Raw genomic sequence first — 27050 nt, forward strand, 5'->3', positions numbered from 1 at the left:
TTTCCCTAACCATTCCAGTTCATCATGGATATGTTCATTATTTAAACACCTATAGCTTTTATTTTGTACATATAACTTAGTATAGTTATATAGTTAACATAGAGTGTAGTGGTTATTATAGCTGTGCCTATTTAAATATGCTTTATTGCAATAATCTCTAGTTAGATTTTTGTCCATTCAGTTATTTTAGGTTATAAATATATACTTAATATTTATAAAAATAGACAATGAAAATTTTTAAATACTAAACACTGAACTTAAAGAGACTTTTCTAAACTTACCCAGCAAATTGGTATCGAAAATGCTGGACTTTCCTACTTCGTAATGAATATTTTCAAATTACTTTTAACATATAAACATTACATTCTCTCTTTTATCTAGAAACATACTAACAATTGCTTTTCTCACATTCAATTTTATATTAAAGTTATTCTTATAATCATAAAAATAATATTAACTTTGTACCATATTGTGTTTTGATTCTGCACACACTAACAAAAAAGACTGGACAGGAAATACAAGCATGCTCTTTAGAAAATTATTAAGTTTCTGAAGGTTGAAACAATAAATTAAAAAATAATGTGAATTCCAGTTTTTTATATATAATAGTGTGTATTCCATTAGTCTTCCTTAAAATGTTTAACAGTATGAACATTTTAGGTCTTGAGAATTATTCATAAAAACAGATGAGTAAAATCACCTAGACATCTTGAATGGTCCTGACCTCAAGTTAAAAAATCCATATGTGAAAGGAGGTTGGGGGTGGAGAAGGAGAGTCTGTGTAGTTTCTGAGAGCCTTTAATCATAATAAGAAACAGCATAAGGAGGTTGTTTTACATTTACCAGAAGTGGACAACTGAGAATATTTTGTTAATTCTAACATATATGTGACTTATGTATGTTGTGTTGCCTCTGATCATTCATTGAACTAGGATAGGATTTGGAATTGTAATCAGATAAAGCAGAGAACACATGGATACAAATTAATATGAACATCATAATGATGATTACTTTTGTGATCCAGAGAAAAAAATGAATTAAAATGCCCAGGAATGTATGTGAAATAATGTAAACAAATCTACTTTATAATCTCAAGGTGAAATAGAAGTCTTTATCAAATGAAAAATTCCTTTCAAAGAATATTGCCTTTTAAAATATTTTTTGGCATGAGATATCTATGATTTTAAAGACAAATATCTCACCTGCAACCTCCTGTAACTTCAACTCACTATTTTTATGGGTATAGGTGGATGGGTCACTGAAAACAGAATGTGAAAGAAGAATTTTCTTTCTTGAACTTCAGGATATATAAGACTATGAAATGGATTGACTAATTTTATGTATTAATATTTAATTTCTATGGTTTTTAAGTTTCTCTTATTTCTAATAGCAAGTTTATATGCAGAGTGAAGCATGTGTATGTTTATACACTTACCCATTCTAGACTTATGTTAGGATTTTCTAAAATAATTCATGTTTGGTATATTAGTTAGTAATTATGTTTTATTGGTAGTGACAAGACCTGGAAAATCTTCACTAATAGTCAAGGTCTAATTTTCTCACATAAATAGTTTAGAAGTAGGCAGTTTACATGTGCTACTGCAGTCCCTTGAAATCATCAGTGATCCAAGCTCCTCCCAGCTCTTTCCTATACCACCTCCAGTATGTAGCTCTTGTCCGAATATTACAAGATGGTTACTGTAATGCCAATCATTACTCAAATGCCAGATTTCTTGCACAGAATCTTCTTCTTAGAAGCCCCACACTTCTGTTTACATTACATTGGTCAAAGCTTTGTCATATGGACATAGTGCAATTCGATAGAAGCTGGGAAATATATTCTTTTAGCAGGCTACAATGTCAGTCTGAATAAAATAGGGATTTTTCTCATTAAGAAAAAAAAACTTAATGAATTTTATAATAGGCAATTGGACACAAATGATTTTCAGTGACACACAACCCAGCCATGATAACTGGATTTACCTCTTTTATGAATCATCAGTTGTCCCATTCCTTTTATAATAATAATCTGTTCATAATATTTATCTCATTACCAAAGTTAAAGCATCAAGCATGTCTTCTCTCACAGAGTTTAGTCCTAAATATAACATAGGAAAAAGAATTAGGACTTGTTCAAATTTATAAAGAGTAAATCCTACACTAAAAATGTCAAATTTATGAATGTCTTAGGTACATAGGATGCTCTGTTCTGCCAGAATGCCAATTTGGCATTCTGATTGTTTTATATGAAGTAGGTAATTAATCACATGGAAAAATCTTAATATATATTAAACTTAAATTCATAACTGGTAAGCATTTCAGTAACAGAGTGTTGATCTGTTATCAGGATTTTGAAGGTTTCTCAAAGCTATGTATGCATTTGGGGAAATCACATGAATTTTCAAGTTGTGGAAATGGCTATTGGTCATAAAATGAAGGATGCCATCTATTATCTATACTCGGAGTTCTCCAAAGTGAGATGTTTGGGCCCCCGCTATTGATATTTGTTTTGGCCTTTTTAATTTCTCTTTTTTTCAATATTTAATGTATATTATATATACATATAAAATATTAAAAAGTTTCATAAACACTAGGATTATGTGTCAACTTTTACTGTCCAAATTTCCTGAAGACCACTGATGATTTTCCGTTTGTTTAAAATTCAAGGCATTTTATTCAATTGATCAAATATATTGCATGGAATTCTAGTTATTTGTTATCGCTTTGACTTTAGTGTCTGCAGTGTCTGTTGTATGAACATAATTGAACTTGGTAGGTTCTTAATTAATCATAAAGTCATTTACATGCCACCAATATCCTTTAAGAGTCATACATTGTTTTATTCCAATGATGTCACCTAACAGAGAGCCAGAGATATGAGGAAATGGATATAGAGCAACGGGACCTTTGAAACATTTACTGCCACTAGTAGGCTGTACCATATCTGAGAACAAGCTGGTACTTGTACACCGAAATATATTTTGGTGCCTTTACTTATAAACTCTATTACAAATTTTATTCTTTCATTACAAAGACTGAGAGGAGAACATAAAAATATGCATAAAATTTCCTATTAATTAATATCAATCACCCTTCTTTTGTCTATCACATATTGACACACCAGTAAATGTCTTTTTGCATTTAAAGTATATTAATGTGCTCCTTATAATTTCTTAAATTTTATAAAGATATTCAACCTTTATATTTTCTGCAGGATTTCTATACTGCTTTTTAAATTCTTTCTAAGCATTTAATGTGGAATTCTTAAATAAGAACACACTAATCACTTGAAGCTCATGATTACTGTATGATGGATGATATAACACTTCTATATGATTAGTTTCAATAATTTTCTATTTCAGAAAAGAAAATCCAGGAGACAACTGGTATTTTAAAATAGTGCTTGTTCCATCTTCAAATTAGTACCTTAAGAATTGGCTGGCACTGACTCAATACATAGGGTTTTTTAAATAACTATTTATAGACTGAATGAATACTTTTCAAAGGCAAAACTTCACACAGACTTTATGTCTGTGTCTATAAAATCATGTCAGACATAACTGGTTTCAGGAAGAAACCAATATACCAAAAACTTTACTGAACTATAGAATATTTTATGATTGTTTTGGCATTTCAACAGACTCCTGGGATGCCGTGGGATCTGCTGCCATTTCTCTGTCTCTTTTAAAGAACTATGATCCTTGATTAATATGTGCTGGCTTTATAAAATTTGCATCATATCATTCTAGCTCTCTGTCACTCAATACTTTCAGGTCTCAATACTGTTGTATGTTTTTACAATTACTTTATAATTTTTGTGACTCAAATTAAACTGTATTTTCTATTTGCAACTATTTTAAGTAGTTTCTGAAAAGAATAGTGATTTCTTCTCCATCATTCCAGACTGAAGTGCCAGTGACATAAACTGAAAATAACTTAGATGCATGCACCAACTCTTTCAATAAATGAAATGACAAACAGACCTTTCCTAAAATAAATAAGTTGGAAAAATGGAGTATCAGATTAAATCAGCCCTCGAAAGATACTCTAAAAGGATGTTCTACTATTCTAAAAGTTGTGCATGATATTTTTAAAGCGCATGTTGTTCCTAATTTAAAAAGCATTAATTTTCTCTATTTCAATCTCTAGAAATTAAAAAAAAACTAGAGAAAATTAAATTTAAATTCATTGGGGCTTCTGTTTCATGACAAATGGAAAAATTTTGTGTAACTTTTGATAGTAACATGTAACCTTAATTTATTCATAAATTTGTGTACTCTTAAATAAAATTTACTTACTTTAGTTTTCTTCACTTTTTTACTCATAAATTAGAATTTTAAACCCATACAGAGAGAGAGAGAGAGAGAGAGAGAGAGAGAGGAATCTTTCTTATAAAACAGTAAATCCATAGCTACTAGAGGCCACCATATTTTAGACACTATAAAAAGAGATATTTGTATAAATTCTTATTCTTTATAGTGATCCTTTTATCACTTTTCTTATAGGTGTATGTTTCATTTTAATATATATTTTAATTTCCAATAATAAACACACACAATTTCTATAAATGTAATATCTAATCATCTTGGTGTTTTATAAAGAAAAATTGAATACTGAAAGAAAAGCTATCTGGTGAATATTTCTTAAAGTTGTCATTGTTTAAATTCTATTTAAAAATGCATATTTCTTTTTCTAATTATCTCCTCTTTTTTATCACATATAATAAGTTTGCTTTATAATATTTCTTCAGAAATTACCTTTTATATTGTATATGTTATATAATATAAAACTATTATTGAGATATAAAGCTTTACTTTTTTGCTTCTATATACCCTCTACTGCTAAGATACCCATAGTTGGATCTGCCAAAACTTTAAAAGTGTATTACATGACCTTCTGCAACTACTTGTAGTCATGTATTCAAAAATTTAGTTTTTATAGCTTCTATATTTCTCTATAATTTAGAAATCATTCATAATATTAGGGAAATGATACAGAATTTCAAATACCAAAATAGTACATAAGATATCATTGGATGTGTTATGATATGTGTTATAGAGATATGTATGTGCGTGCATATATAAACATAAATATGAATGTATGTATATGTATATATTAGCCTCTGGGGGGGTGAGGAGGGGAGAAAGAGAGAGAGAGAAAGAAAGAGAATAACAGGGTATTTTAAAAATTATTATCAACCTTAACTGACCATCTACAACATAAGAACAGATCACAAATCTCCTTTAAATTCACATAATTTTTATCATTTAAACGTTAATAAAATCAAACTATTCAAATTTACTTGCAGGCAAATCCATTAATGTTGAGCTGGGAAATTCGTCCTTGGACCAGCATCATTAGAAATCTAGGGATGGTGTGTTACAGTTTTTGATGATTCTAAAATTTGAGAAACTTTGATTCAGGAGAAATTAAAACACACAACAGTCATCATCAATCATGTACATAACATCATAGAAATTAAACTTTAATTCTCTACCTCCTTTCTGTTTATATCTACCTGACACCATTTCTTACAAGACATTGTAAATGACCCAGTATCTATGATCTCCCTTATATACCCTGACAGAAAACTTTCTTGGATTACCTTAATAAACCAACTCTTTGCACCTCTAGTCTAAGTCACAGAATAAACTTACTTATTCTTATACTACTTATCAATTTTCCATTAAAAGAATACAGAGCCATTTGCACAGTGTACGAGGCTCTTCATACTCCATTCAATAATTCTCTTTTTTAACTTCAAAAATTTCATCATGCACTTCTTCTCCATCTACTTTCAGATAATATGGACTGTTTTAGTTTCAACACACAATGCCGTTCTATAGTCTACGCTTTGTGAATGTGGTCCCCACTCACATATACTCAGTACATTCCTATTTAAAGCTTCATAACCTCTTGATATAATTTTCCCTGACTCATTAAAGCAAAGCTGATAACACACTCTATGTGATATTATTGTACCTGCTGTGTATATTAATTTATGACTGTCATTGTATTGTGGTTGCTGGTTCATGGATTGGTCTATTCACCAAACTGTAAGCCTCTCAAGAAAATACCTTTCTTATCTCTCTAACAAAAGACAGTATAGCAATGGTAAAGTACATAATGTAAGGAGTCAGACTGCCTGGTTCCCATTCTTGACTCTGTCCGGGGTGTACGATCCTGTTTGAGTTATCAAAATTCTTTGGGCCTACTTTCTTTCTTCTAAAACTTCATAGGATTGTTGTGAGAATTAAAGAGGTTGATATATGGAAAACACTAGGAATAGTGTAGAAGTATCAACTAGTAGTATTGTTTGTATTCTCACTGCTTATGATAGTGCCCAGCACATGGTAGGAGCTCAAGCAGTTTATTGAACAAGATAAATTCTAATACATGAAAGATTTTACGAACCTCCTTTATACTGCATAAACTATTTCAAACTCAATAGATTCTGGAAACTAATGTTACCCCTATGTACTTTTCTTTCTAAATAATGCCATCGATCTCAGTTCCCTCTAACGTGTTTACCACTCCTGAAATTTTCTTTGAATTAGGACCATTTATTTCAGAAAACAAAAAAGTATTTATTTTAGGAGAGATGATCAATATGGAAAATTTTGCCACAAATATTTCTTGGGTTATAAAACTCCTGTATTAATTTTTGTATTTTAGTTTTTAAAATTTGTTGAAGAACTAACTTGTTTTCCTAATTTGTAATTATCAAATTATTTTTAAAGCTATGATAAAAAAAATGACTGAATTTTAGCAGTTCAGAAGGAAAAAAAATCTAGCTAACAATTTGGAAACATTTCAAATATTGAAGAGGATTTATTGGCTAAAATATAATACATCTAACCTTTCTGTTTTGGGACTGTTCACATTAAAATGATATACTAATTTTTAAGATATCAAAACATTCATTGGTTCTTATAAAAACAAAGTAGATGAGATTTGTTTTGGTTATAAGCTAATATTTAAAAATACTCTTTTGATGCAAGTAAATTTAGGTTTATATTTGAATTTAAGGTAAAATCAATTGCTAGTTGTCAGAAAATGAGTTAAGAATCTCTAGTCATCAAGTGACAGCTCAGTCTCTGGATCATAAATCAAGCTGTGATGAGGGACTATGCATACACAAGAATAGAAAGCTAATAATAATCCTATATAACCCAATTTTCCTCTTGGGCTTATGAAAGATCAGCATTTTTCAACGGCTGAGAAAAGTAGCTCTGTGTTGACTGATGTATCCCAAGACTTGATTATTATTTAGGGTGCCGTCAGGCATAACACTCAGACAAAGTAGTCCTGAAATTCTATGAAGTATCGTCTGTTACAAATTAAATCACATAATCTTGAATCCTTCTGCAGTACTGTCCACAGACCAAGACAGAGAAGATTAATAAAAAGACTACTGAACTCAGACCCAGAAAGCAATGATATGACCTTAAGCAAGTCCTTAGGACTCTCCAAGCTTTAGCTACTTTTCTAAATAATTAAGGAATTCACTCCATAATTTCTAAGGTCTCTGCTGGCTCTGAAATTGATTACTCACATATATTGTACTGCTGCAAATATGATAAAATTTTGTTGCCCTTAATGAAAAATGAAACAGCTCTATCAATGGACATTTTCACGAATTCTAGTTACTTTATGGTATATGACTACACTGTGGTTTACTGCCTTTACAATATTCAGAATAGACAAATTTAAGTCAAAATTTTATCACTAATTCTACTTTAAAAAATGACCACCCAGCACATTCATCTAACAATAAGGATACACATAACAAATGGTTTTAGGGCACAGTTTATAAAATTGATTCGTATCATCTACAAACTTTAAATTTCATTGAAGACTTCTGAGTAAACGCCTAAAGTTTATGGCTACCAGCTTTCTTGATTTCCGTGGCATGAATGAAGTATTCAAGTAGAATGGGAGTTAAGTTTCTTTGAAACTGTTAATTGAACCTCTTCTCTCTTCCTGCACTGGCTGAATCTCTCTCATTGCTGGATCCATCACTTCATGTTGTGAAAGGAGATAGTGTTTACATTTTTCTACAGTTTAGCTTATTTTTAACTTCAAGACAAAAGAACATTGACTGGTATTGTCATACAGAAGGGAAATTTGATTACTTCTACTGTAAGAGCATCTTAAGATCTCTTTTTTCTTTTGCCTTGTCTTCTTTAGTTTACTAGACAATTTTCATTTCTACTGAGCACCTCCAAATGTCTCACAACTTACTCAGTTCACCAAATTTGGTTTTTCTTTACTTTATGCCTTTATTATAAAAATGATAATTAACTTAAAAAATTTATTTTCTGAAGTATTCTCTCCTTGGAGTGTTAGTAAAACAGTGAAATTTTAGCCTATGCCAAATCACTAAGGTATATAACCAAAGGAATAGATGGTGGATCCTAGGTTCCTAAAATCTATCATGGGAATTTCACAGTAATTTCTAACTACTTTTTCTGATGCCTGTCTGATTATAACTCAACATTCTTTATAATCACCTAGTTAAAATATTATCTTTGAATGATGTCCAATATCTTTAGTGAGGCAAACAAAATTTATCATGAGGTGATCCATGTAACTTTCTAGGAACATTTCATAGTCATTTCCCAGACAACCTTATATTCTGGTAACACCTTGATGAAGAACTTTCGATTTCCTTAATTCTTTTTCCCTATCATCACTTAATTCATGGTTTTTATAGTCTTTTTGTTTTAATGTCATTTTCTTTTTATTATCAGCAATAGATAGCAGGTGCATAAATTTACAAATACTGAAGATACCACATGCAGTTCAAAACCAACTCCAAGATTACATGAGATACATGTGAGAATTCTAAAGTAAATTCTGGTTACAAACCGCTAAGAATAGATACCACGAGTTTTTGGTAAAATACCTGATTTATCTTGCTTTGTTTTTATTGTAATATCCTAAATTTTAAAATATCCAGAGCTATATTAATCATGAATCATGCCCTGTGTTATATTAATTAGCAAGTTGGCATGAACCACCATACTGTATCAAGCAGCAGCTAAATATCTTTGTAAGTAATGTCTACCACATTACAGTAAATAATGATTTTCTAGCACAGTGATTCTCAAACTCGAGCAGCATAAGAATCACATGGAGGGTCTGTGAAAAAGCAGGTTTCTGGTCCCCACTCCAGTATCTCTAATGTGGTATGTCTTAGTTGGAAACTCAGGATTTTGCGTTTTTAACAACTACTGTTTACAAATTAAAAAGTAATCAGAATGAGTAAAATTAACTTATAAACTTAGACTACTCAAAAAATCAAGTATACTGGCCCCTTTAATGTTTTCTTTCTTATGTCTCATGGAAAGGATATAAATGATTTTAGCAACTCCCAAGACCTCAGATACTATATTGATAAAGTTTTTATTTATATAATACTTCCTGAATAAAGTGAGCATCATTAGCAGAAAAAGAAAAATGCTTAAACAATGAGCTATTATGGTTAAAGAAATATTTCATGTAGCTTTTATTGTAAATACTATAACATTTAAATGTTTTTGGGTCCATTGGCTATCATTTGGGACATGGGAATTATTCAAAAAGTATTTCACACAATATTTTTTACAGGCAAATTTTAATCTTTTTTTATTATTATTATTTTCAAAAGAAATTAACCACCAGAGAATAATAAGCCTAAAGGTCAAAACCATTAATTTATGATTTTTTTTTTAAAAAGAAAAAAAACAAATGAACAAATCTTTGGGGCAAATTATTATTTTTATAAATTCTCATCAAAATTGCACTTAATGAAATAGCAGAATTTAAACTCCTTTCCACTGGAGTACATATGATGTATTTTTATCTTATATTCAGTTGAGAACGTGGAAGCTTGAAAACATAGTGTTTATGTTAAGCATGCTCTCTAAAATATTAAAGGAACTGGACATTTCTTAGTAATGTGGAAACTGATATTCAGTCTCGTATATACTATTTTGCACAGGTTTCAAAAAATTTAATATAAAATGAATTGAGTATGAGAGCTTTTTTTAAAGTTTTATATCTATATTTTTGGTCGCTTTTATTTTAATAACTATCCCTTCTTGAACAGAAAGTACTCTCATTTGAAGTTGCATAAAATAACAAAGTTTGGTATTAAAAGTTATTATTTTTTAAAGAAATTCTATCAATACAAGAAACAACTAGAAGCACAATTTTGTCTTTGATTTAAATTTTTTTATAGTTACTTTAAAAAACAAATAGTAAATGATCATAGTAAATTTATGAACTATTTAAACATTCAAAATATAAATGAATTATTTAAATATGTCTTCATTTTTTATTTAACTTTATAGTTACTACATGTTAAGTGATGGTTATATAGCACAAATAAATTTATAAATAAAGCCAAACTAAATAAAACTCATCTAAATACATTTCAAATCTCCTCTGATTTAAATCTAACAAACCTGTACATCAAAGTAAGAGAAGCAAAGTACAATACATGTCATATTTAAAAAATTCTAGTCTAACCTCTAAAACATAAATAAATACTGTTTAGATGCAGAGTGCAGGATTCACACAAAAACACACAAAGTTGATATGAAAAATGGTTTCTATTTGTTTTAAAGAACTGATAAAAGATTGTGTTAAGACAAATAAAAGATAACATTTTGATTTTTATAAATTAAATGTTGTGAGAATAAATTCTATTTTTGCTTATTTCTACTACTCACTCACATATCTTTTTCTTTTACAGCACATTTTGTTTCAAGAAAGGGTTATAAAAAAACTAAAACTTAGCCATGTTTTTCTAATTTGATCAGACATTCTTCCCTGAAAGGTCAGAGCAACAGGTGAAAGTGACATATTTAAAATATATAGCATTGTTCATTCTAGGCAGAAAAATTTCAAATGACCAAGAATCATATCTCACATGTGTCAAAAATTTGATTTTCCTGGATTGACTATTCAGCATATGAAGCAGAATTTGGACGGCAATTCATAAAAGAGGAATCCCAGGTGGTTACTGTTGACACCCAGTTGTCAAAATATTCTTGCATTTCAGACACCATTCACAAAGTGAAAGCTAGAAATCCAGTAGATAAGACTTTTAGAATCTAGACTTCACAAATAGCAACAATTCCAATCTGAAGGTAAATTACACTATACCAAAAAATAAAAAAGCAATGACTTGTTTTAGAGAATGTTTTTATTATTTCCATTAATCTCTTTGATTCATTCAATTCTAAACATTTCTATTTTTAGTTACATGGAATTCATTTGGAAAATTCTTTCTTTTTACCCTTAGACAACAATCAATACAATTTTCTATACAGAGCTTCTCTAGTTAGTATTCTTTTCAGTTAACTTCCAATTCATAGGAAGCATTTTCTAAATATATTTAACTAAATAGCTCTTCTAGTACAAAAAATAACATATTATATTTAATATAGCCATAGATATATATCCACATATTATATATAATATATGTGCATATGCATATATAATATACACATATAATACATATATATATTATAAATTCACTTAACTTTATGCTATTACAAAGAGAGTAGAATCATTAACAGACACCATTTAAAATAACAAACTGAAAATGATCAAATTTTTCTCAGCAAATACAAAATCAGTGTTAGCTTAGTTATCCTTCCTTGTTTTGGAAAGCTTTTATTATTAATTTATCCTGCTAATTGTAATTTATGTACAACTAATCAAGGAGCTCAAAATGAGGAGAATAAAAGGGGAAAGTTCATGAAAGGATAATTGACCTCAAAGAACTTTCAGTTTCCTGGTTAAAATAAATACCAGTGAAATAATTGTATTAACATATAATTACAAGCTAGGGAGGTACAACAAAGAACAAGGTAAATGAATTTAACAGGCATTATTGCTAGTCTGGGAGGTGGCAGGAAGGTGCATATAAAAGAGTAATATCTCACTGGAGGACAAATATTAATATTTTGAGGAAATTCTCATTATTTAAAATTTCTAAATAAATAAATTAACTACCCAAGTACTGTATTTTGACTTTCAATTCAAAATGTAGTTCAAGAGCATAATCAAACAAAATGCACAGATTCAATGGAATAACAATCATGTGATGTCAAAAGAAATGTTTGGGCTTTTAACTGAGAAGAGGTGTTTGCGGGCACTTGAGGGAATATTACCAATTTTCCTTCTCCTAAATCCAAATCCAAGACGTCAAATGTAGACTAAGATTTAAGAATATGTATCAATGAATTTTGCAAAACATTTTGGATTAGAATCGGAAACTCTCAAAACTTACCTAAGAATAAGAAATAATATTTGTATAGCTCCTTGATATGCATTATCAACTATACATACTGTACATATATATTCATAGACAAATGTAAAGAAACATCTCATTTGCTCAAATCTCGTTTACTCTAAAGTGCTGTGAAACCAGAATTGTTATTCATTTTTTTAAAAGTGAGGATAAATGTTAATGAAGATTATTAATTGCCCTAGACCAGATCAGAAAGCAATAAATGGTAGATCCAGAATTCAAATGAAGATATCCTGATTCTAAATGAAGTGCTTATTCTATTTCACATATTTGACATCATTTGTGCTAACATACAAAAAAAAAGGTAACCTGGGCAAATACAAATAACTTTCTAGAATACAATTATGCATTGCCATAGCCTCCATTTAGAAATTAAGACATTTGACCAGGAGAAAAAACATTGTATTCTATCAGGATGCCTTTAATTTGCAAGTATGAGAGATACTAAGAAAAGTGGCTTAAATAAGGGAAATGTATTCTTTCACATATCTCAGTGGTTCCAAAATGTCAGAGTTCCAGGCTGACTTCTCTAATGCTCACTGGACTCCACTTTTCTGGTCATGAGGATAGTGTAGCTGCTCTAGATACTGAGATTGCACAGGGCAAGCCCAGAGGCACGAGATACTCAGCCTCTCCTCATCTCTTTCTATCAGGAGAAAACCTTTCCCAGAAGTCGCTGGAATTCAGCTCCAGTCTCATTGACTTTACTTTTCTCTAAACCAATCTCTGGAAAAATGGCTGTATTTATCATAATTAGCTCTCAGATGAATGGACATTCACAGAGTGGTGGGAAAATATGAGAAGGTGAACACACGAGAGGATGAACATATGAGAAGATGAAAACGTTATCGGTGTATCATTCCGAAGAAAAAAACCAGGAAACAGATATTGGATGGGTAACCAAAAAGGCCTCTATTTGCCAAAAAAGTGTTTTTTATTTCAGTATCTTGTCTCTAAAGCACCAAAAAATATCTAAGAAAACATTTAGAGGAAAAAATTTCTATAAGATATAAAAAAGAAGGAAGGTAGAAAAAATAATTCCACAATTGCTAATTTTGAGGCTCTTTTTTAACATCTACAAACATACGTGAAAAAATCATTTCAGACTGTACTTTTTGTACGTTCCCCAAAACTTCTCATTCTCCTCTCATTACAGCTTCTTTAACTGAGTAAAAAAGGCTCATGATTCCATTGTTCTGCTTAATCACCATACAATGCTATCTTAATGTAAAACTATGTAGCTGTAGTACCTCTCTCTAGTCCCTCCATCGCACTGACACCTAGACTAAAAAAGTTTATTTGGTAGATTGACATTGTCGATCAATCAATCAATCAATATATTTATATACCTAGTCATATGTAAACAAAATATTTTTCTAGGTTGTAATCTAACAATATATAAGGACTTTTCTATGTGAACTTTAAATCAAAGAATAAATTATTGAATTATTTGCTAAAATTTCTTAATATAATTCAAATATTATAATTCATAGTATATAGGGCCAGAGAAAGTAATTACTCTTTCTGCTTTACTAAAATGAACAAACTTAGTGGCAGAAAATATTCGTGTCAAATAAAACTCTATCACTGAAAAATGAATTGCTGTTCATGACCCTTGATAATTTCAGTTTATAAATTTGATTATTATTTTCATAATCTTCATTTAGAGAAAACCAAAGTTTCATTACATTTTCTCCCAGATTCTTATTTGAAAATTTGTTCCAGGCCTAACAGTATAGTACCCCACTTTTCTACCAAGTTCTTTCTAAATTTTGAAGCATCACTTAAAAGAGGAGATAGAAATACTCCTCCCCCCCGCCGCAAATTTCATAGGTTAATTGTAAGATGTTATGTATTAATATATCTCTGAGAGAAAAAGATAACAAAAATAGAAAATGAAGGAATGAACCACTCTTGGCCATTTCCCCCAAATATATTAATTTTATATACCATAGGTGATATGATCATTCCATGAAAGATTTATTTCAAATTTGGAATTCATAATTTGCCTATTTTTTAAAATTTATATTTAAAATATTTGGAATTTACAGCTTCTGATGGGAGAAATGTTGGAACTTAAAGAAGTTGCGGGCAGTCTCTCAGTGCCTACAGCTTCTAATGGAGCATCATTATTCATCCCCCAGGTTAGAGTTCCTCAACCTGAGTACTGTCATTTCAAACCAGATCATTCTTTGTTGTGGGAGACTGCTCTGTTTATTCTAAAATGTTTAGTGGCCTTCCCCATTAGATGCCAGTAGTGCCCCGCCTCCCATTTGTGACAACCAACCATAGCTATAGACACTGTCAAATCTCCCCATGGAGCAAAATCAAAATCATTTTTTTCTTTACCCCCTCATCACATTGAGAACCATTGCCCTAAATCAAAAGAACAGGTTTTCCTTGCCATTTGCAACAGCATGGATGACCTTTGAGGATATTATGCTAAATGAAATAAGCCAGACAAAGATAAATACTGTATGATCTCACTTATATGTGAAATCTAAAGAGAAGTCAAATTCATAGAAACAGAGAGTAGAAAAGTGAGTGCTAAGGGCTTGGGGGGTTGGGTGGGAGGAAATAGGGAGGGATTGGTAAAAGGATACAAACTTTCCGTTACAAGATGACAGGAGAAAGAAGAGTAGATTTTCAGATTCAATATGATGTGACATTGTTATTATAATTTTTTTCCTAGACTTTGCATTCATATCTTATTACTCTAAAAACAGATTCACTGCTATTTATTAGGGTTAAAAATAATAACAAGTTCAAAGTTGTTTCTATTAAATGACATTTTTTATGGAAAAGCTTGCAGCAATGATATCACAAAAATCATTTATCCTTGTCATAATGAAAATGGCAACAATTAGGCATTAAAATAATTAACTGAATTTAAAAGCACAAACAGTTGTATGAGCAAGCATGATAAATCCAAACCTAAATTAGCTACACAGTACCTTCACTCAAGAATGTCATTAGTTTCTCAAAATGAAAAAATTAAATAAACCTAACATTTTCTAAATTAGCACTACTTATTTCCTCATGGACACTGTGGCTAACATAATATAAAGAAAAGTTTAAAAGAAAAATACACTACACATCAGCACAGGACGGTAATTCACATATTTAATTTTCTTTATCTCCTTTTTTTAGCTTTGGTGTGTTGAGGTATTATAAATATCATAACCTGTTGGGGAGAGTTTTGTTTTTCTCTCTGCAAGTTTTAATGATAAACTTGGAAAGTTTGGCCAGTTGTTGTAGAGTTTTTATTGCACCAGAAAGAGGAAAGACACAGCTGCTAGAAGATCAGCCAGGAAGGCAATGAGGAGGAGATTCAAGATCCTGAGATCTGTTCTCTGAGGCAACAGTAAGCTAAAAGAGAAACTAAAAACTGCTCACTGAGAAAACCATGAGATTCCTAAGCAAAAAAGGAATAGGAGATTGGATGGGAAATGGAAAAAGCCAAGAGGTACATTATTTTGAGAAGTGTTTCTTACATTTAGTGTGCTTAGGAATCATCTTGGGACCACATTAGGGTGCCCCCTCAGAAAGCCTGGAGTGAGATCTGAGAGTCTGCATTTCTAAGAATCCCCCAGGTGTTGATATTGCTAGTTGGCACATGTACCACACTTTGTGTGACAGGGTTCTAGAACAGCCCCTCCCCCAACATATCTCTGTAAGAAGTGCCAACTTTGTTTCATCTCAAATTCTATGAGGATAACAAAGTAAAATGAATAAATTTTCCCAAACTATCAAAATATAGAAATATGTTTTGCTTTATACCATCCTTAGAAAAACCAGGTAGGCTATAGCTTCGATATAAAAGCTAATTTCTTATTGCTTTAAAAATTACACACATAAGATTTCTGGTTAAGATGGCAGAGTAGGTAACACTGTACTTAGCTCCTCTCATTACCATATTGAAATCACAACTAAACTGTAGAACAATTATCATTGAGAATCACCTGAAGTCTAGCTGAACAGAAGTCTTACAACTAAGGACATGCAGAAGAAGCCACATGAAGACTGGCTGGAGAAGTGGAGATGTCAAAAGAGCTCGTCCCACACTGGCATGTGGCAATGAAAAATCAGGAGGGATATCTTGGCTGTGGATATTCCCTGGAGGAATGAAGGGTCCAAGCCCTGCACAGGTCTCCTCAACCCAGGGCACCAGTACCAGGAAGAGAAGTCCTCATAACTTCTGTTGTGGAAACCAGCTGAGATTGTGACTGAGAGAGACAAAGGGCTACTAGAGTCCCAGGCTTTTCTCTTAAAGGGTCCATGAACAAACTTACTCACTGACGGACTCACTCATTTTGAACTCCAATGCTGGGGCAGCAACTTAAAAAGCTCCAGGGACATACGAGGAGGAACTGAATTGTCTGGCTTTAGGATGAGGACTGGAGAGGCAGCTTTCTCCTAGAGAGAAGTGCTAGCAGAAGCCATTGTTTCTTTGTTGAGCCCTCCCCTGACCCAAAGTGTAGACGTAGGTGGCCGCCATATCTGAGTCTCCATCAACCTGGCTAACATTGGTCATTCTGCCCTGGTGATTCTCTGAGACCCATCACCACCCAACATAGACTTTAAAACAAAATAGACTTTAAAACAAAGGCTATAACAAAAGAAAAAGAAGGACCCAGTAATCTCACTTCTGGGTATTTCTCCAAAGAAACTCAAAACTATTTTGAAGGTATCTGTGCATTCATATGTTTATTACAGCATTATCTATAACAGCTAAGATATGTTGGCAACTTGGGTATCCATCAATGGATAAATGGATAAAGAGGAAGTGGTACATATATATGATGGAATATTACTTAGCAATAAAAAAATAAAAAAAGGATTAAATCTTGCCATCTGCAACATCATAGATGGACCTAGAGGATATTGTGCTGAGTGGAGTAAGTCAGACTGAAAAAGACAAATGCCATATGATTTCACTTATATGTGGAATCTAAAGAACAAAATAAAAGAGCAAATAAAACAAAAACAAACTCATAAATACAGAAAACATTTTGATGGCTGCCAGATTGGGGGATTTGAAGGGCTGGATGCAAAAGGGGAAGGGATTAAGAAATAATCCCTTCCAAATTGTTAGTCACAAAATTGTCATGGGGATTTAAACTATAGCATAAGAACTATAGTCGATAATATTGTAATAACTATGTAAGGTGTCAGATGGATACTTCGTAAGTTATATAAATGTCTAATCACTATGTTATACACTTGTAACTAATATAATATTGTATGTCAACTGAAATTGAAAAAGAAAAAAACAGTAAAAATACACATATAAATATTTATTAGTAAAATGTCCTGTGTTTTGCTTTTCGTATACTCTTAAGGAGCAGGTTTCTATGGTATATATCTAATGGAATAATGAAAATTTTAAATTTCTAAAATTAAAATTAAAGTTAGATTTGACTTTTGGATGATTAGTTTTAAATGAGTTTTCCAGCTCATTCTGAATTTTGATTCGCTTTTTACGACTACCCAGGATGTGCTTTTATCCTAATCATTTGAATCCTTTTACACCTATGGGAAAACCAAATCCTGGCTTACTTCATTCTTTCCCTTCTGAAACAACTAACCATGTCCTGATTATGTGATAGTGTTTGGCATTGTGTCAATGTCAAGGTGTACCAGGAAGAGAAGCAGATACAAAGATGACAGATAGATGAAGTATCCTTGATGTAAAACATCCGTTGGTGAAGAAGTCAATAGTACCATAAAAATTAGTATGTTTAGGCAAAAAAAGTCTAAAGACTGAACACTGATACTAAGAGGGAGTAATTATAATCCCTTTGAAAAGAGGACCAGTGTAGAAGGAAAAGGAATACATAAATTTCTTCCTGTCCCAAATATTTCATAGCAACACATTGCATTTTCTACAGGCTATACTTAGAAACTAAAAAGATAGGTTTAGAAATGTATTGCACAATTTTTTAGGAACAGGAATTTTCCAAATATATGAACACTTTTTTTCTTTGAAAAACCAAAGGGAAAATTTTCTTACACAAAAGGCTCATCATCAACATTCAGGTCACTAAAATGTCATATACCGTATAATCTGTCTGGCTTGGTAAAGTCCAGAGGTATGTAAAAAGTTTAAAATTTAAGGCATACAGGTTTTTCCTAAATAAATTTCCTTTTAAATTAATCTACAAGTTGCAGACATTGAAAAAAAAGAAATCAAGGCAACACAGGTTTATACTATTGACAAATATATCCTATATTACTTCATATTGTCACCAAGATTTATTTTAAGGCTACAACTCTGGAAGCTACCATTTTCAAATATAAACTTTTACATTACTTAAAACTTAGAATGTGTTTTCCATTCATTTATTCTGATCACATTACAAAAAATGTTAGTCACACTTAGATTGTGTGCATGATGCTAGAAATAATTAAACTGTTTAATTAGTCCAATCAAGCAATTGATAAGTTCAGAAGAAAAAAAAAACTTCAAAATTCTCAGTAGTTCCATTGGACACAAATATTAGACTGTATTAGTTTGTGTATTAAATATACTTATAAACATGTCACCAGACGTACAGGAGTTCACTTTAGAGAACATACCACTATTTCCTTCTGCTCTCTGAGAGAGTTAATGGACAGAGAATTATGCTCTCTTTTAATAGTTTACTGAACTCACCCCATGTGATGGGTAAGAGATCCAGCCCAGCTCCCCTTGAATTGTTTTTGAATCCAGCAGATTGACTAAAAGAAAACACAAATACACAAACATAGTTAAGAGGAATGGATTCTTTTTATTTTCCTCTTTCAACTTAATGTTGTCTGTTGGTGGTGGTAATATAATAACACCAAAATATTCAAAACGCATGACTTTTCATTTTTGTTAGATGAGTGAGGTGAATATAAGAAGAGAATTACAAAAGGAAAGCAACCATAGGGAAAAGTAAGAGGTGGAATGTTTCTGTGGCTTTGTAACTATTTATGATTGTTTACAGAGATAGGTTAATATTCAACTCATCGATAATATTTTTTTTACAGAATAATTACAAGTTTAAAGGAGAAATAATAATAAAATTAATGTTCCCTATTTTACATTGAATAAATATAACTGCAATGACCATTAAATTTGATAAATAGACATGACTTCATTATAAATTAATTTCTGAAATATGCTTCCACAAAGAATCAACATTTCTGTTTGTGCACATTTGATATGGCAGCTTGATATTGTCCCTGGCCAATCCCAGACATATTCTGTAATGTGTATTTTTTAATACTTTACAAATTGTCTACTTATGTGTAACAAACAAAATGCTTAGCTAATAATATGAGGAGAAACCAAAGCAAAAATGTGTTTTATGATATTGCCTGTATCAAGCTCTACTTATTTAAAGAAGATATTGTTACTCAAAGGCTTTAAAATTTTTACTAAGAACTTTGTTACTTATTAAAAACTCTGATGTCTGATGAAAAATAAAATATAACATGAAGGTGATTGCATTCTGAATATATTATTAAAAGAGAAAGATAAATATTTTATTTTCAACACAGAGAACATTAATTTGTAATAGATTAGAAATGAATATATAAAAGGATACTTCAGGCCTAATTAATAACAAAGGGCTCACTTTGATTGCTGATGTATTAAATAATGGAACTTATGGTTTTACCACATCCTTCTAAATTTGAAAACAATCCCATGATTGACTGATGCAAGATGTGGAAGAAGTTTTCATAAAATACAAATGTGTTATTAACATGAACCAGAGCAGATGAATCAATAACTACAATAAGAGAGAGTCATTCTCCAGGGTTCCGTATATTCACAAATTAAAATGTAATGTTAAAACATGCATACACTACATGTCCATTTATTGTGAAAAATGTATGTCCTGATGCATGAAAATCACCATCTTTTCTTTAATCATCCCAATTAGTTTCTTACAAAGAAAACATTAACCTTATAAAATGTTAAGGTAAAGCAATAATATATTAGATATTAGAATTTTAAAATTTCAAACACTGCTTTTTAAAGGAAGGTATTTGTTAGCTGATTAGATAATAAATATACTAGGTTAAGTATAAGAAAGTCTCCTGATCATTAAGTTAAGAGAAAAAATACTCCAAGTTAAATTCTTTAAGTATTGCTAGTGAAAGAAAACCATAAACTTAACCTATTATACTGGAATTCCTTAATGATTAAATATTTTTTTGTCACAATAAATTAATCCTAACAATAAGTAATTATATTTAGATAAGAGAATAAGATAGTTGCTACATGGATTGATTACACAGTGCAATTTCCATAATGGAATTATTTTCCAGGATATCAGTTTGAAAATTAATAGTATGCTCAATTATTTTAAAGTTATCTCTCAAAAATGATTTTTAAGAAACTTCTACCAATTAATCCATGTTACCCATATTTCAGATTAATCAATGTTAGAAAATTTTTGAAAATATGAGAATACACCCTCACTTTTAAAGTATGTTAACATTTATTTTGATAAAGACATACCTAGTTCAGTTGTTGGTTCTATCCTAGGCATCAGTGGATTTCTGAGTTTTACATAGAATTTGGATAGTAGAATTTATAGTGCCCATATTCATAAATCATTAGATCATTTTTCCAATGTCTTTAGGGTTTTAAATAGTTCAATGTAATTTTTATATGTAATAATTGAATATATACTTAATGATGACTATGTGTCATATAAGATGAATTTCTGATTTAATTTCAATATTAGTACCAGAGGAAAAAGTTTTTGAAGTAAAGAAGATTTGAATATTGTCTCCATTTAGGAAATTATTCATTGGGATGTAGGGTGTTAACTAAAGAACTAAGTACCCTTACATTTCCCCTGATAATAATGAGAAAAAAGAGACTGGACTATTCACATCAGCATTTGGTTTCTACTCAAAGGAGATTACCTAAACCAAAAAGAACTAAATCACACTGTCAATTAAAATAAGTATAATAGATTAATTAAATATATTGCACTTACTCAGAAATTGAATTTTTAGTGCACTCCATTTTGCATGAATGAAGAAAACACAATCAGCAGCATCACTCATGATTCTGATTTTCTGTATATTAAACATAATTATATCTGCCCTGGTTGTCTCACAATGTTGCTGTGATGACCAAATAATACAGATGGATTAAAAGCTACCAAATTTATAACATACTACACAGACTCAGTGTTCTCGTAACATTAATTCATTAACTGCAGTTCCATTTTGGCTTCTGAATTGTATTTATAATCAGCAACTTATATGTGACCTAATAGAGAAAAATATTGACTTCAAAATACTTTTTTAAAAGCACTTATTTTGAGTTTATAAGGTGCTTTTTGTTTAGCCAAATAAGAACAAGACAATCTAAAATTCTAGTTACTTTCAAGTGGATAATTGCTAACCTGGAATTTTCAAGGTTAAAAATCTCTACTCTCCTGTGTTCAGTTGTGTAGGAATATGAGTGTAGCAATTGAGATAAGAAGAGAAAATTAATAGAATTTGAAGGTCAGCCTATTGTGAGTGATTTCTCTGGATATACTGACTAAATCTAACATTTCAATGCAACATATTAATCCCCACACTGATAATAGGCAAGATTTGGTTACTAATGGTTTCCTTTCCTAAAAAAATTATGTAGACCTCATCATAAACTTTCATGTGGTGTTACTATTCAAATCAAATGCCAAGGCAAATAGAATCGTTATGCACAAATATTATATTATAGTCTAAATTTTAAGGATGATTTGCAATATGGAAGATTTATTTCAATTGCTGAAAATTTTGAGTTTATAATTACGAATTTTAACAAAAAAAGTTAAGAAATTATTCTTAAGGGCAGTTGGGCATGTATGGATGGCTTAAATCCTTAATGATTGCCTCATGCCAAGTCATTTGCCAAATATATAAATTGTCCCTTATAAGATTTCATATTCTAATCTTGTGATTTCCAAACATTTTTGGTTTATAACAGGAACCATATTATTTCATTGATTTCAGATTATGTTCTGGTCAAAGAGCTATGTGGCATACATTGACTTCTTAAGGTGATTTAAGCTGGATACATTTTTAAATGTTTTGACTAAATCGAGATGTAAATAGGTGCTTTTTGGCAAAATTGTTATAAGAAATCACTGTACTTAGTCTGTATGGATATGGTTCTGGGTTTCTTTTATACACTTTACTTTGTCTAGTCTTATTGCTTTTAACTATAAAAGATAAATGAATAAGTGAAAGAATTCATGAAAATAACAAGGACATCTTCATTCAGACTCCTTGAGTTGGCTTTCAGGTAGGCATAACATGAGATTTGCTGGACAAAAGTTAATGTGGTGTCTGATGGGAATTAGAAGTTATAGAATGGAATGAAAGAATAAGAACAAAGGACAGAATAAATTGGCTCAAACTGGTTTGTAAGTACTTCTAGAAAAAAGGAAAACTTGCTGCCATTGATCTTTACTGTCACTCTTCCTACTTGGCTGGATTGTGGATTTAAGATGCTTAGGAGTCTTGTTTCTCTTCCTTTCCTGTCCTCCATCATAATAGAGACATATAATCACATGTCCACTCCATTTATTTGCAGTGACAATGTCATGAAGATCATCTGTACCAAGAACATACACTATCTTCTCTTCTTACTAATAAAAATGTAATAATATTTTTAAAAGACAGTTATTAAAATAATTGTCTAAAAGAAATGTTACTAGTATTGAGGACAGAGTAAAAGCTTTATACATTTCTAAAGTTTTTAGTCTTAGAGAATCATTAACACATCTAGATTTTTTTCAAGGGTATTTTAAAATTTTGATTTATAGTGACTATTTGTCCACTCAGAAAGACTGAGAGTTAAACATTTTACAGATTACTTTAATGTCGTAAATCTGCAAACAGTACTAAAATAACTTAAAAGTGCCATAATTTCTTACTGAAGCGGAAGGTTTTTACAATTCTCTAATAACGCATCAATATGCTTTGTTGGTGTGGTATTTTATGAAAACACTGAGTTATAAAAAATTATCAAATAATCATTTCAAAGTGAACAGTAGGGTTTAATGGCTGAAGAATTTCTGACTCTTTCAATAAAAGGCATGTTTTCTTATAAAACCTTGTCATAAGGTGCCTGAAAGCCAATTGCTAAACTATAAAACCATTACAACAGAAAACAAACTCATACTTTGATTACATCTTGATTTTACTAAAGAATAATGACATTTCCTTTTCTGTTCACACAATCACTATAATTGTCCCAGCCACATTTCTTATATACTACTTTATCATTTTTATCACTTTCTGTTATGATAAAAAGAGTAGCTTTGCTCTAGGTTACAAAAAGCAGAAGGGTCCTTTAATCTGCTTCTAGGTTATACTTATAACACAATGTCACGAATAGAAGAAAATGATATAGGAAGTAATTAATTTTGTTCTCAGTATTATAATTCTCAGTGTAGTACCTTGGGCAACCATAGCAAGGAATCAATAAATCGAGATGTATTTTCTGACAGGAGTACACCAAAGCTCGGCTTTTCATTTTTACTGTAGTAAGCCAGTGAGGAGAAATTTAGACAAGTCAAAGTTTTATTAGTGTATTTATGCAGTTCAACATAACTTCCATCTACTGTGATTACATATTCTTAGTTTTAATTGCTCCTGTGGGCTTCCTGTTTGTATATATTTCTACCTAAATATAATTAACATATTCTGCAATAAGCCTGATTAGTATTGTATTTCATAGTCTAAATATTATAAAAAACGCTTTTAGACTATAAACGAAACCAATAGCAGGCACACCTCAAAGATATTGCATGTTTGGTTCCAGACTACTGCAATAAGGTGAGTATTGCAATAAAATGAGTCATAATCTTTTTGCTGGTGACTTTAATTTATAAAAATAGGAACATGTGTGAAGCACAACAAAACGAGGTATGCCTATATACTCTGTGTGCAGAGAAAAATTTCTGTAAATTCTGCTAAATTTAACTCAGCAAACATTTTGGTTTAATTTGTGATTAGATAGATTTAATTTGTGGTTAGATAGATTTAATTTATGACTTTTTCTCTATCAGAAGAATTAAAGAAAAAATTCTGTCATGCTTAACATTTCTGTAAAAAATCTATTTTGTCACATGGTATCTTAATGGCCAATTTATGTGATATAAGCAGATTTCTGGAAAAGGTGATAGATATACTATCAACTTATTATTTCTTATTAGCTTTCCCTTCTGGGAAATACGTTTAGATTTACTTTTATATGGGTCCTAATTATAGGAGAAACTGTAATTAGCTGCCTCATCTCAATCTTTGTTAATATCAAGGAGAGCTCCTTGGAATCAACAGTCTCACCGTAAAATGTCAGTGCTTTCAAGGCTAGAGTGGTTCAAGAAAATAACAGAAACACAGATCAAAATTTATTTGACTTGAAACCTGGACATTTTAGTAAATGTAAAGCTTATGTTGTTTCTAAAGAGTTAATATTTCTATTTTTTTTTTTAGATCACAGAAATCTGACGGTCATACTGATATCAATATTATTATGAAACAGCTATCAAAATATCACTAGGGAATGTCTTCTTATAACAAAATAATTCTTTCATATAAATGTGCAAGGATGTTTTACTGTCAGCGAAGTTTTAGTCCATTAACAATTTCAGCTTTAATAACAGTCCCTAGAATAACATCTCTTTGTTTTTGTGCATTGTCAACTGATATTATGAATCATTTAGACAAATGAAATGTTTCCCAAAATGTGAATGTTTCTAAAAGTAAAACATTAATTATTATATAAGCATTGTACATTTTCAACACATTTTTCCTTTTTTAAAGTGTTCTAAAATAACAGGACAACTCGTTTATTTCTAATTTGAAAGTACTTTTTTTGACAGATAAAAAATGAAAAATGAAAATATATTATTCAAATATGAAATTATAAAAAAAATCAAGAAAAATAGGTACTCAAACTTTAACAAATACATTTTGCCTTCATACCAAAATTCAGGCTGTTTTGGTATATATATTTTTAATGATATTATCATAAAATCTTCATACCAACCTCCAAGTACTAAATGAAAGCTATCTATTCAGTCAGGATTTGACTGATGCCTGTGAAAATGGACCAGAATAAGCAGACTGGCCTACAGAACAGCTCTAATATAGTGTTGCCTTTTTTTTCTTATTGATGTATAATTGACATATAATATCCCATCAATTTCATGTATATTTCATAGTGATTTGACATTTACATACTTCATGAAATGACCCCTCATAAGTCTAGTTATTATCTGTCATCAGACAGTTATTACACTATTATAATAACTATATTCCCTTGCTGTACACTACATCGCCATGACTTATTTCTTTTATAATTTGAAATTCCTTAAATAGGAGGATTCAAAATTTTAGCACAGAACACAAAAATATAGTGATAAAAATGTTTAAATTTAAAAATGTTCCCTGGATATTTTATATCACAAACTTTTTTTTTTCCCTAAAATAAGTTCATTGCAGAATACATAAATTGGTTCAAATTTCTGGAAATTAAAGTCAGTATATAGCTTTGACTTCATCATATTCTGGAGGATAATTATGTCTGAACCTTATGTCATACATCATGACTGATGTCTACCGTCATACACACACAAAGATAAACAAACTCCTCAAGGTATAAATATGGGTCTTTATAAACACCCGCAAAGGATCAAGCAAGGTGCCATATGATTATCAGTTTAATTCTAAACTCTAGTTCTTTTTCGTTCATCCTAAGAGTATGTTGTCAATGGAAAGTATCAAATTTTTAGTGCTGGTGGTAGAAAAGTTTTAATTTATCACAAGAAGAGAAGTTAGAGTTCAGAGAAATTTCAATGTGGTTTTCCTTGGTAGTGTAGTCCTGTCATGAGTGGGACGAGCAGAAGCTTTTATTTGGAGATAGTTCTTTCTGCTATTCAATAATGTGTTTCCACTATACTCAGATGCACACATGGGTATGCTTGTCCTCACGTTAAGCTTAGATATATACTTATTGAAAAAAGCTGTTTCTAAATGTTCTTTCAAAGTACTTCTTAATTTTACATATATATTATGCATTCATTCTAATTACTTATGAAGTTTTCTAGATACATGCAGTAAAAACAAAAATCTGGCTTATAATCATCTCTACCTCACGAAATTAGGCCAATCATTTAATCTCCTTCCCATGCTGTTATTAATTTATTATTGTTATTACTAACTTTTATTTTTAACAAATCTTCCCTATATCTCAGGGGCTCTGTTTTGGGAGACTAACTGCACTCTCCTCTGAAAATTCATATCTCGCTTTTCATAATTTTTCCATGTTAAAATATAATTTTTTATATAAGTATTTATTTTGTGGTCATTTGTTCCACCTAAGTTATCTTCAGTGGCATAGAGGTATACCATTCCCTGTAACCTTCTTTACCAAAATCCAGTATGTAACTAATACTCAGATGTGCATTATTTTGTAAATAAACAAATACAAACAAATTATTCTAATATGAAATATGAGTTACCTTTTTCTTAACATTTTTCTTGATTTATATTAATGGTTTTTAAATTTGTGACTTTGAAATTAAATTCAGGGTTCTGAAGTTTTCACTACTGGGGTAACAGTAGTAAATCTACTATGTATGCAAAATAAAATATTCTTAATTAGTTTCCAAAGGATCACCTTTGGAAAGAAATTTAAAAGGCTATTATTACTAACCTTGTCTATTTTTAGGGTTTTCTTCTCTAATTCTATGTA

General features: G+C 30.7%; 1 protein-coding gene across 2 annotated transcripts in view; it reads right to left on the reverse strand.

The window, feature by feature from the left end:
* The window catches only part of EPHA3 (EPH receptor A3), a 338669-nt gene that overhangs the window by 300717 nt on the left and 10902 nt on the right, over nucleotides 1-27050 (reverse strand). For both annotated transcript variants that reach the window (XM_011356405.1, XM_011356406.1), the window contains exon 2: nucleotides 18963-19027. In XM_011356405.1, coding sequence (XP_011354707.1) covers nucleotides 18963-19027 — 65 coding nt within the window. The remainder of the gene's footprint in view (nucleotides 1-18962; nucleotides 19028-27050) is intronic.

This window comes from Pteropus vampyrus, unplaced genomic scaffold (assembly GCF_000151845.1).
Source record: "Pteropus vampyrus isolate Shadow unplaced genomic scaffold, Pvam_2.0 Scaffold26, whole genome shotgun sequence".
NCBI classification, from domain to species: domain Eukaryota; kingdom Metazoa; phylum Chordata; class Mammalia; order Chiroptera; family Pteropodidae; genus Pteropus; species Pteropus vampyrus.